Genomic DNA, 13,344 nt, shown 5'->3' on the forward strand with positions numbered 1-13,344 from the left:
ATGGTGGAACAACCAGTAATCTCAACTACTTAGGAGGCTGAGGCAGGAGGATCCCAAGTTCAAGGCCAGCGTCAGCAATTTAGCAAGACCCTGTCTCAAAATTAAAAAATGAAAAGGGCTGAGGATGTAGCTCAATGGTAGAGCACCCCTGGGTTCAGTCTGCAGTACCTCCTGGCCACCCTCCCCCCCCCAAAAAAAAAACCCCAGACCAAGTTACTGGTTTATGTTTATTGTATTATACAGTTTATATTTTATTTTGAGTCACAGTCTCACTAAATTTCTCAGGCTGGCCTTATACTGGTGATCCTCCTGCCTCAGCCTCCTGAGTCACCGTGATTGCAAGCTGTGTCACTGCATTAGACCTCAGAGAAGACTTTCATGCCACTTTTACCCCTGGCCAGTCACAATCACATCATCCTGTTTTAATTTTTTATACCACTATTTAAAATTATCTGCATGTATTTGTTTGTTTTCTGTCTTGCCCACTAGAATGTAAGCACCAGAGGTTGGGGAACTTGTCTGATTTTCCTGTGTATTTCTGTGTCTAATATAGTGCCTGACACAGCAGTTCTTTATGAAACTTTTTTTATTCATTAAAAACCAAAAATTAATTTCATTTATTTCCCTCCTAACTGAAAATTCCTTGAGGTCAGAAACTAAAGTCTTACACATTTTTGTATTTCCAGTGTCTAGGACAGTTCACGGCTAAACAGTAGGTGTTCAATAAGCAGTTGAATAAATGAATGGTGGGTAGGGAGAGGGAAATTTCAGAGAAATATAATGCCAACCTATTGCCTTTATGGGCAATAGTGAAATTAAGCGAAAACCTAAATAAATCCTGTAGACTTCATCCACCTCATTTGCTCTTAGTCACCCATTTTACACCTGTAGATCACATCTCTGACATGTGGGTTATGATGGTAACAACTGATGAAGTTCAACTGCCCATTCACAGACCACAAATTACTTCCTGACTTCCAATTACCTTTCCCCATACCTCAGCCTCCAGTAGCCCCAATAGATACCCTGAGGGAGGTGGATTCGAGAATTGCTTCATTTTCTCCGCTTGGGGTCATATGAATAAATGTATTGTTTCAATGATGGGCATACTGTATACAGGGCAAAAACAGACCTGGTCTGGTGACAGTGTTATTTGAAGCTGGTTCTCTTCCATTTTTCTCTTTGGAGGATTTTGTGTATATGGTAATATCCCCAAGAATAAAGAATATGTACCCTTCAAAGTGCTTCAAGACCTGACTATAACATCTTTTCAGCCTCTTTTCTTTTTTTATATATTTATTTTTCAGTTTTCGGTGGACACAACATCTTTATTTTATTTTTATGTGGTGCTGAGGATCGAACCCAGCTCCCCTCGCATGCCAGGCGAGCGAGTTACCGCTTGAGCCGCAATCCCAGCCCTCAGCCTCTTTTCTCACCTCTCATACACCTTCTCTCCCTCACCATTTACTCTACACTCCTGTCACACCAGGTTCTAGACCATTTGGCATTTATGAAAAGGATACAGTCTTAAAATCTTCACATAAAATTTTAGACTTCCACAATGCAGCTAGGCACAGTGGCATAAGCTTGTAATCATAGCCACTAGGGAGGCAAGGCAAGAGGATGGCACGTTCAAGGCTAACGAGGCACTTAATAAGACCCTGTCTCAAAAAAAAAATTTTTAAAAGTCTAGGGATGTAGCTTAGTGGTGAGTGCCCCTGGTTCAACCTGGCACCCAAATCACCATCATCATCATCATCAAACAAACACACAAAAAACCAACCCTTCCATGATTCAGGACTATTTTTCCCATAGTAATAAGAATAAATTTGTCAAAAGGAAAATACTATTTTTCTAGTTAAAATGGCTCCTCCATGTGGCAATAGCATAAATAGTTTCTAGTTCACTTCACCACCACCAATTCTGAAAGTATTCAATTCCTGACAAATGTTAAATGTTGTGAGGATTTCACATTGCTTCAAATTGTATAGCTATAGTAAGGTGTTATGAGTGGTTTATAATGAACTATTTTAAATTCACATAATTTAAATACACTTGGCTCTCTGTATACATGGGTTCCATACCCACCGACACCACATTTGCAGGTTGAACCAACTACTGAATGAAAATATTTTAAAAAATGCATCTGTACTGAACATATACAGATGTTTCCCCTTGTCATTATTCCCTAAACAATACAGTATGACTATTTACGTGACATTTACATTGTTAGATATCTTAAGTAATCTGGAGATGGGGTCTTGCTAAATTGCTCAGGCTAGCTTCAAACATGTGATCCTCCTGTCTAAGTCTCCCAAGCAGTTGGGATTACAGCCACCACATATGGCTCTATGCCATTTTGTATAAGGGAACTGAGCATCCTCAGGGGGTCCTGGAACAAATCCCTTGCAGTTACCAACGGATGACTGTACTCACAAAACTGAATCAAACTTTCTCATTGTTCTCAAATCACACCCAAGCCCATTTATGCCTCTGACCGTATATATGCTATTTCCTCTCCCCAGAGTGCTCTGCTGAATTGCCAGCATCTAGAAAAACAGTGACCCACAGAAATGTCATATCCAGAGGTAGAAATAATATGGCAGGGATAACAACATCATTCAAGAACAGTGGAGAATGTTTCAACAAAGCCAAAACAACAAACACCTAGATAATTTACAACTAATATCAAATATGTTGAAATATTTAAAATCTGAATCTGAAGCAACCTCTTTGGCCCATGAAGGAGGGAAATAAGGTTTGGGTTAAGGCTGGAGTTTAGGAGCAGCAGGGAAGGTAGAAGTTCTAAAGCTCTAGTTCACCTGTATTCTGACACCATTCTGGAGAAAAATTGTAGCGAAGGGATATAAGTTCTTTGAGCCCAGGATCCTGTATTTCAAAGCCTTAGCAGGTCAGTTTGGCTGTCTTCACTCACTCCAGGGATGAGGGTGAGGGAGCAGATGAGGGTGGAAGGGAAGAGGTAATTCTCCCAAACCCCACCTAAGTCACACTACATCAGAGGTTGAAGAACTCAAATATCCACAGATTAATAAATGCAAATGAATGAAGCAAGCTAGATATAAAGAAAATCATGTGGACTCCCTTTGATGTGTTTTTTTTTTTCACTTTTGATGGAGAAATGACTAACACAGGAAAAAGACAATATTTTTAAGAGAAGCCAGTGACCCAGACTTACGTTCAAAACTCCTTGATACTAAATGTTGGTTCAAAAAATTTAAATCACCATGCAGGTCAAACAAAAGATCTAGAAGCTGAATTCAGTCCACAAGTTTACTATCAGCTCTGGTGAAATATCAGGAGACTTTCTGACCAATGTATATCTCAAAGTTAGTTGAGACAATACTTAGAAGTTAGTTGAGTTCCATGGAATTGCAAAATGTTTGAATTCTTGCCCAAACTTCCATTCAACTTAAGAAACTGATGTTTTCCACCAAAGTAGAAGTAGTGGACCAACACATGTCAAAGATGAGTGGACAGCAAAGGAGGGACCACAGGATGGAAAAATCTGCCTTAAGACCAGTGCTGTTTACTTTAACTGGGTGGAACCCCATAAAAGCAATAGGCAGAAGACCTACGTGCAACAGCAGATGGTACTGCTTTGTAGGATTTTTTTTTTTTTTGTACCAGGGATTAAACTCAGGGGCACTTGACCTCTGAGCCACATCCTCAGCCCTATTTTGTATTTTATTTAGAGACAGTGTCTTGCTGATTTGCTTAGCACCTCACTTTTACTGAGGCTGGCTTTGAATTAGCAAACCTCCTGCCTCAGCCTCCTGAGCTGCTGGGATTACAGGCATGTGACACCACACAAGGCTGCTTTGTAGGATTTTAAAAGATTTTTTTTCCCTATTGATGTAGGTTTGATACTAGAATTCTGTTCCTATTTGCTTCATCCCGTGAGGTGTCACTGGGCCCTACAATATCTCTTCCAGCTTGAATTACAGGGATGTGTCCCAAGAAGTCTATCCTTGGCGAAATGTCTTCCTGGGTCCATCTTTGGGGTGGACCCACTGGAAAACCAGTTTTATTCTGTACCTCCTCTCCATGCCTACATGGAGTGTGTGGGTGTGAGTTGCCAGGTAGAAAGCTGGTTAGGAAGGGTGCCACCCTGGCAACAAGAGCAGAGCGGGAGATCTGGCAAAGAGATGATGATATCCATCTCTGGGCATGGGGTGGGGAAATATAATCACCGGCATGAAAAGGGTGGCAGTAGTTGTAAAACTGGTCCCTCCCACCTTCCCCCATGATTCCATCTCCTCCTCTTTTCCTGAACTCTGTTAGTAATTGTACCCTCTCTGACATACATTTAATTTCTTATCTGGACTGATTCCTTCCTCACATCAATAGACATAAAATTTTCCTTTCTCCCAAAAGAACTTCCCTAATATTTATTTCCCTCTCAACTTACTGCACCCCGCCTTTCCATTGTCGTTGCCCTCTCTAGAATTGTCTCCAATGCAGCTGCCATATTCAATCTTGACTTTTCCACAGCTCAGTCTCATTCACCATCTTCTCTTTGCCTTTCTAGGATTCCAGGAAAATACCCCTTGCTTTACTCCAGTTTTGTGACTACTCTTTCTTTTTCTTCAGCTATGCTTAAATGTTACTGTTTCCAGAGCTCATGCTAAGCCCTGATTGGGCACAGCAAGCAGACCCAGGCTTGGACTGGATTTCCACTCCTGCTCACCACACTCAGCTGGTGCTCTTGTGCCCTGAACACCCTGTGAAACTAATTGTAAGCTGCAGCCCAGAGTACTATCCTTGGTCCTTATCTCTTTCTTGCTCTGCCCTCTTTTCCTCTGCAACCTTGTTGACTTTCATGTTTCCATCTCTAACCAATGTGACTTATCTAATCTCTAGACATTTTTTCATGTGTCTGCTGGACTTTTCTTCCTGGATTTCCTGTAGGCACTCCAAATTTGCCCTGGCTCAAACTGAATTCAGATATTGCCTATTTTTCTGTATTCCCTCTCTTGTTTAATGAAACTCCCTCTGTAGTCTCATTCAACTGAAAACTTCAAGATTCTCTCTGCCTCTTCCCTTTCTGCTGTCTAAGGCTTTTGTTAATCTCCCAAGTGCAATACTGGAATAGCCTTCTAACAAGTTTCCCCATTTCTAGAATCTCTCCCATTCAAATCACCCTCCTCATTGCCGGAAGATTTTTCTTGACACAGATCTAAGCATATTGCTCTTTGTTTAAAAATCTATTTTGGCTTCTAATTAAACATATGATAAAGTCCAGATGTTCAGGTGTGGCATATAAAACCCTTCATATCCTGACCCAAACCTACTTTTCCAGTCCTACATCTTGCCTCTCTGATCTCAACATGTTCCTTGTTCTTAACCACATCAGTATGATACACAGTGGCTTGAACATGATTTTGCCATGTGCTTTAATGTCTCTGTACATTTGTAGGTGTCTAGAATTCCCTTCTCCAGTCTTTGCCTTGTAAAATCCTATCCACTAGGGATGGAACCCAGGACTTCATGCATGTTAAGCGTGCAGTTTATCACTGATCTACACCCCTTAGCCTTGTCACCTCTTCATTCAGGCACCCTGACTCTAATTAACAGCTCACCATTTCTCCAACCATACCATTGGTATTCTAATAGATTCTCTAAAAGTTGTTTTGCATCTTTTTCACACAACATTATTGAGTTTCTTAAGAGCAAAATTATGTTTTTTTAATTTATGTTCATATCATCAGCGAACTTGCCCAGTTCCTGATATATGACAGATATTGAATATAATTTTATGATTTTTAATTAGGCAGGAAGCTTGAACATCATTTTGTAAAAGGAGTGGTGGTTTCTTTCAGCACAATTTTTAGTGTGTTTCTTTTCTTCAGATACAGGAAGAGTCTCAAGAATGAGATGTTAATGGGCCCCCCTTGGAGACAGTTGCTATGTTATATCCCAAACTTCAGCTCTGTCCCTCTAGGGACATAAAGACAGTGATTTCTCAAATGACTGATTGGTGCCTGAATACAGATCTTTCCAGATATCAGAATTCCTTAAAACTATTGATGATTTTCAATCTACAACCAAGATTATGATTCCACAGAAAATTCTTATTGTTTTGTATGGCAGAGTTTCCGTGTAAAGGCAAATATATATGTACTTGTTTTATCTCCTGTGGGTCCCCAAAATCTTGGAAAGCTGCTGAATTATCTTGAAAGCCTGGCGGTGGGGACATCTTTTACAGGTTTTGTAGAGAGGCTAGCAAAACAGTATTGATGACTGAACCCTTGTCATTCTCTTTAGTACATGCTGGGTTAAGTGGGAGCCCAGAATGTGTAGTTTTCTTGAAATGAGCAGATGTATATTTGTAGAACCCGTGATAGTAGCTTCTGAGTGGGTGGGAAAGGGATGGGTTCCAACTTCCCTTCAAATACAGGAACTTGGTTCTAACTAGAATCCAAGCAACAAGTTGTCATTGAAAATGCAGTGACTGGTCTGCAAAGGATGCTTAAGGAAAAGTCTTTGGCTGGATTTCTCGAGACGTGCCAACCCATCCTAAGCCCCAGCCTAACTGTGGGCCCCTCGGTTCCTTCCCAACGCCTCCAGCGCCCGTTCTGGCTTCTCCAAAGGTCATTCCTCGGTGGTAGAATATTCAGGGTGTGGGCGCAGGGTGGAAGCCCTCAGTCTCCCTCCTCCGACTGCGACCGATCTCGGGCGGGAGCCCCTGTGGCCGGGAAAGGGGGACCTCAGATGGCCGTTTGTGCTGGCGCCGCCAGGCCTGACGGTGGGCAGCGCCGGCGACTGCGCGGCTGCAAGCAGGGGCCGCAGTAGCCTCTGGACCCGCCCGAGTGGGGGCGCCAGCCGCACCGCACGCGTCAGCGAGGCGGCCCCGTCGGCCCTCCCCCGGGCGGGGCCAGCCCCCGAAGGCGCTGACTCAGCAACGCGAGGGGGGAGTTTTGTCCCTCCGCGGACCCCGTTTCTCTGGGCCTCAGCCGCCACCGAGCGGGTTTCCTTTTTCCGGCGCTCCGGGTACAAGAGCCAGGTTGGGCCACCTAGGCAGCTGGCCGTGGTGCAATCCCAGTGCTCACCTGAAGACCCCCCCCCCCCCGAAAACTAACGTTACCCTGCTGGACAGCGTGGGCACCATGAACAACGCGGGTGAGGCGCAGCTCTTCTCCGCCGAGTGCCTGGCGGAGTCCTCCCTGGGGGTTCCGCTGGACCCGTGAGGCCCGGCGGCGCAGAGGGCCAGAGGGCTGGGACCCGGGGCGATGCAGGGGATGGAGCTTTCCGGGCGGCCCGGAGCGGCCCGGAGAGAGACAGCATCTTGGAGGAGCATTGGGTAAAGGGCTTCCAGGCTGCAGTGGTCACCACCTCAGGATGCGCTTACAAAGTTAGACCCGGGACGTGGGAGCCTCGGATCAGCCCCTTTGGTGCTAAAAATCCCGTTTGGTCTCCCAACAGGACTGAATTCGGAGAAGGTAGCTGCTCTGATTCAGAAACTGAATTCTGACCCTCAGTTCGTACTCGCCCAAAATGTCGGGACCACCCACGACCTGCTGGACATCTGTCTGAAGAGGGCCACAGTACAGGGTGCTCAGCATGTGTTCCAGCACGTTGTGCCTCAGGAAGGCAAGCCGGTCACCAACCAGAAGAGCTCAGGTAAGGCTTTGAACTTCTTGCGTACTTGACTTGACTTTTTTTTTGACAGTGTCCCAATTTGGTGTCTTACTTCAGAATGGTCTTAGCAGGAGAGAAGTTTGCATTGAAAGAACATGAAAGTCCCTAGAGAATAGACAGGTAAAAGGAGGCCTAACCTGTGAGATTTGTTTTGGTGATCTGTGACTTCTTAGTATATTTAGTTTCAGCACTAAAGTGACAAGTTCGGGGTCATCTGTTTGAGCGCAGGTCACACTCTATTTTGATATTACCTGATTGCAGCTCCATGTCTTGCAGATGCCTCTGTGCCTTGGTCACAAAACAGACCGTGCAAAAATGTTCATGCCCACAATTGCCGTAAAAGTGTATATAAATACATGAAATAGAAAACACATAGAAATAGATTTTTAAATAAATTCCTCATAGTTAATGTGCTCTTAGGGTCAATTCTCACCAATAGGTGAGTTCCTAATACAGAAGAAAATTCAGTTCTCCTGCCTTGCTTGTTAAAAAAAAATCTTGTTTTACGATCCCAGCACCACTCAGAAATAACAGCTCCAGTGAAATATTGGTTATCAAGGGATCTACATAAGAACATTCTCACAACAAATGGAGAAAATTCTTTTCTCCATCCAGAAAACACTTTTTCTATCTATATTAACGTAAAGCACATTACTGCTTATCTAGAGTCAGTCAAAACTCAGAAAATGCACATTTAACTAATACAGGTGTATTATTGTATGTAAATTATACCTCAGTAACATTGACTTTTTAATTTTAAGGCAAAAAAATCATGACCTTACAATAATTAATGTTTTGCTGTGGTAGAAAGTGTGTTAGGGTGATGTGTGCTGTCAGGCTACAAATGATCCAGGTAAATGTCACAGTAATCTTACATAGTCTGGCAGAAAGCCTGAAAATATTAATCTGGAACAAGTCAACAGGTCAGGTTTTATACATTGTGACTCTTTTACTTACAAATAGCACGTGAACTATGTACTTTGTTTTCACATTTAATAGTTCATCTAGATTCTCTCTACTGGAAATGTGTATATTTGTATATATATGTATGGATATATAAGACATTTATAACTTTTGAAAATATGATTTAAAATTTTTCTTACAAAATTATTCTTGTTCAACATAGAAAATTTGCAAAATACCAACAGGAATTTTTTTTTCTTTTTTTTTCTCTGTAAATTTATCAGATCTTTATCCTATGTGTATTTTTAGTATGAGTTGATACCTCACACATTTTTAGATAAACTACCTGTCTTTCTCACTTATCCATATAATGTGAATATGGTTTCATATCTGTAAAAAGTTACAACCAAATAGTCAAAGTTTTTTTCCCTCCAAATTTTCCTTTAGAAAAGAGTGTTAGCTGGGTACAGTGGTACACACCTGTAATCTCAGAAACTTAGGAGGCTAAGAAAGGAGAATCGAAAGTTCTAAGATTATAGCTTAGTGGCAGAGTACATCTAGGTTCAATGCCCAGTATCTATCTATCTATCTATCTATCTATCTATCTCTCTCTCTCTCTCTCTCTCTCTCTCTCTCTCTCACACACACACACACACACACACACACACACACACACAAAGAGAATTACCCTATATTCAAGGATTCAAATACTTTCAGGATGTGCACACTATTAATTTATCTTTAAGTAGAGTACAATCAGGTGAAGATATTACTCTCATTCCATGCCAGTTTGGGATACTTAAATAGATCATTTGATTGAATCAGGTTTGGGTTTTTTTTTGTGTGTGTGTGTGGTACTGGGGATTGAACCCAGGGGTGCTCTACCACTGATCTACATCCTCATCCCTTTTTGTTTCTTCTTTTGAGACAGGTTTCACTAAGTTGTTTAAGGTTTCACTACATTTCTGAGGCTGACCTCAAGCTTGCTGTTCTCCTGCTTCAGCCTCCCATGTCACTGGGATTACAGGCATGTGCCACTGTGCTTGGCTCTAGTGGTGTTTCTTTTAGGTGATTTGTAATAGTTTTGTTTTTTTTTCCAATTTTTTTTTAGTTGTAGAACATAATACCTATGTATTTTTAAAAGATATTAAACCTTTACACACTTTGACATACAGTAATTGCTACCTGTCTTTTTGTTTTTAATGTTTCTGCTCTTTGTGATTTAGTCTTAATTGTCCAAATTTGTCATGGGTGCAGTGCAGTATTGGGAGATATATTTGAAGCAATATTATCTATGAGCACTCATCATAATTTCTAGTTTTGCTTTCTTGTTTCAGGGCGATGCTGGATCTTTTCTTGTCTGAATGTTATGAGACTTCCATTCATGAAAAAATTTAATATTGAAGAATTTGAGTTTAGTCAATCTTACCTATTTTTCTGGGACAAGGTATGGGACTGATCTTGGAAGATTCTTTTTGTTTTGTTATCAACCTAGGTAGGGACTTCCTCTTCATTTCTTCCTTTTCCAATTATAGTCTACCCTTTAATTATAGATGAAACACCATTTATTCTGATTTCCAAAGTAATAAAAGTTGACTCTTATTGAAGGGAGAAGTGTGTGTGTGTGTGTGTGTGTGTGTGTGTGTAGATATGGTTGGTGCTGTATATCAAATCCAGGACCTCACACATGCTAGGCAAGAGCTCTACTACTGAGCTATACCCCATCCCCCAGAACTGCTTTGGTTGGTAGATGCCTTCTTATTGCCATGAAATGATAAATTCACTGGCTCATCTTACTACTTCCTATTTCTTTAAGATTTAAAATTGTGTTTTCAATCATTTCTCTTTTTGACTTCTTTAAGTTACTTGGTCTTCTTAGGACCTCATTCTCCTTCTTTGGGTAGTACTGAAAAACAGTTACGTTTTTCCATTTAAAAGTCTTTCAATTGTGTATTATATGTGTGCATCAGATGTGTTTTGTTTGAAGACTCTAAATTTCAGGTTTTATTTTAATATGAGAATGTATGCACAAACACACAATATGTTGGAATAATTATACAAGTATAAGAAGAGACTTCATATATTCTTATGTAACTAGATGCTGATATTTAATTACCAAGTTTGGTGGGGTTTTTTTTCCCCCTTATTTTTCTATTGGTGCATTATAATTGTACATAATGAGGACTTTGTTGTTACCTATTCATATATACACAATATAACAATAGAATTTGACAAATATCATTCCCTCAGTATTTCCCCTTCTGTCCCCATCTCCCTCCCTGGACCCCTTTCCTCTACTCTACTGATCTCCCTTCAGTTGTCAACAGACACTACCCCCCACCCTGCCCCAATCATTTTCTTCCTTTTTCCTCGCTAGCCCAACTTTAGTTTTAAAATACCTATTAAGTTGGATCTGTGATAGTTCCATGATTCTTATTGTGTTGATAATGCCAATAAAGTTATTGCTTGTCTCTTTTTAAAATTTTATTTATCTTTCCTTACTCTAGGTTGAACGTTGTTATTTCTTCTTGAATGCTTTTGTGGACACAGCCCAGAAAAAAGAGCCTGAGGATGGGAGGCTAGTGCAGTATTTGCTTATGAATCCTACAAATGATGGTGGGCAATGGGATATGCTTGTCAATATTGTTGGTAAGAGCCTTTCTGTAATGAAACTAAACTAAAACTCAGCCTGATTGAGCTGAGTTGAGCTGAGTTTTAGTGTAGTTAGGAATAGACTGTTTCTTTGGTGGTTATATACAAAGAAGAATTCGTCTTCAAGAAGAGTATGTAGTTAGTATAAGAAGCTTTATTTCACGTTCTCATCTATAAAGTGCCTTTCTTAAATGAGTGATAAGGAGATGGGAATGGTGGGTCAGGAAGAAAAAGGAAATGTTAAATAGAACTAACTTTGCATTAAAAATATTTTGTCCATTGACATAATAAAAAAAAAAACACACACATTAAGCTGCAACTGTTTGACAGTGTCAAATGGAGAAATCTCTTTGAGCTGGGCACTTTGCAAAGTATGATAGGCAAAAAGAATTAATTCTAAAACAGGTAGATGAATATGTACGTGGAAAATATGATTAATAATAAGCACTGGATTTTCTAGATTAGAACAGCAAAATATAGCCTGTTTTTAAAAGCAATAGAGTTTTGACAGAATGTCTAACACTAGAGTGTACTTTTACCTAATTGAACACTAAAATTTGTTTACTTTTAGAAAAATATGGCGTTGTCCCTAAGAAATGCTTCCCTGAGTCTCATACAACAGAGGCAACCAGACGCATGAATGATATTCTGAATCACAAGGTATGACATGTGGTGCAGGGTAGGATTGAGTTTAGTGTACTTACCTTAAAATTTTCTACCTTACACACACATGTAATCTGAATTACTTGGGAGGCTAGGGCAGATGATGGCAAGTCGGAGACCAGACCAAGCACTTGTCTAGCCTGGGATCAGTCCCAAAAGCAAAAACCAAAAACAATATCTGGGCTTGATGGTACACACCTGTAATCCCACAATTCGGGATACTAAGGCAGGAGGATGACAAGTTCAAGGCTAGCCTGGGCAATTAAGTGAGAACCTGTCTCAAATCTTTTTAAATTACTGCCCCCAACTTTAAATTACTGCCCCCAACTTTGCCCCTTTTCAGCAGGAAGCAGTTTGGAGATGTTGTCATCCCTTTTTCCATAGAAATGGAATGTAGAAATTGACAGTGGGGAAATGTGACAGTGGTCCACTTTATGCTTTGAATATAACCCTTGCTGTTCTGCCATGTCAACTTATTTTTAAAGTGGACATATCTTTCTCTTCCTCTCTCCCTGCTCCTATCTAATCTCTCCCCCTCCTTAATTTTAGGGGAAATAGGATTACCTTTCTTCCCCATTCTAGGCAGAGTTATCTGTCCCTGAGTACACCCTCACCATAGGAATGAAGTAATCCAGACTTTGGGATGCTACCAGAAGATCGTAGAAATAACTATCCCAAATTAACAGAGAACATGTGGAATGTAGCCTTTGAGTCACCTCTTTAAAAGCCCTCTGTTCTGCAGGTCTCCTGCTTGTAATCCCAGAGGCTCTGGAGCCTGAGGCAGGAGGATCGAAAGTTCAAAGCCAGCCTCAGTAACTTAGCGAGGTGCTAAGCAACTCAATAAGACTCTGTCTCTAAATAAAATACAAAACAGGGCTGGGGATGTGGCTCAGTGGTCGAGTACCCCTGAGTTCAATCCCTAGTACCTCCCGCTACCCCCCCACCAAAAAAAAAAGTCCCTATTCCTGCTGACAGGCAAGACAGGAGTCCCTTGTGTATCTCCTTTGCTGACAAAGCAATACACTTTTTTCTTTTTCCCCCGCCAAAAAAACAAAACTTTTTTTTTTTTAAAGGACTGGGGATGTGGTTCAATGAGTAAGTACTACTGGCTTCAATCTCTCATACCAAAAGAAAAAAAATAAAGCCCCTAACTCATTTTTAAAAAGAGTTCTGGTTATTTCAGTGTACACAGTTTGTCACTGTCTATCAAAAGCAATGGGGTTACATATTACCTTTAAAAATAATTGAGATTTGGAAAATTTTTTTATATCTTTTATTTCTGTTGATTTTAATATTTTCTTATGGATATTCAGGGGGGAAAGTCTCATGCTCAATATGTGCCTCTTGCTTAGTTCTTATACATATGGGTTAGGATAGCTTTATTTGCTAGTAAAACCAAAGAGAACTATTTGCTGAGTTCTTAGGCTTCCCCAGACCACATTAATATGATTTATCTGCCCACTAAAG

General features: G+C 40.8%; 1 protein-coding gene across 1 annotated transcript in view; it reads left to right on the forward strand.

Moving 5' to 3' along the window:
• The first annotated feature begins 6,960 nt into the window (after positions 1 to 6,960).
• Blmh (bleomycin hydrolase) overlaps positions 6,961 to 13,344 on the forward strand; it is a 45,318-nt gene continuing 38,934 nt past the window's right edge. Inside the window, exons 1-5 of the mRNA XM_026388828.2 lie at positions 6,961 to 7,140; positions 7,444 to 7,641; positions 9,900 to 10,009; positions 11,070 to 11,211; positions 11,786 to 11,874. Coding sequence (XP_026244613.1) covers positions 7,128 to 7,140; positions 7,444 to 7,641; positions 9,900 to 10,009; positions 11,070 to 11,211; positions 11,786 to 11,874 — 552 coding nt within the window. The 5' untranslated portion in view covers positions 6,961 to 7,127. The remainder of the gene's footprint in view (positions 7,141 to 7,443; positions 7,642 to 9,899; positions 10,010 to 11,069; positions 11,212 to 11,785; positions 11,875 to 13,344) is intronic.

The sequence above is a fragment of the Urocitellus parryii genome, chromosome 7 (assembly GCF_045843805.1).
Source record: "Urocitellus parryii isolate mUroPar1 chromosome 7, mUroPar1.hap1, whole genome shotgun sequence".
Taxonomy (NCBI): Eukaryota; Metazoa; Chordata; class Mammalia; order Rodentia; family Sciuridae; genus Urocitellus; species Urocitellus parryii.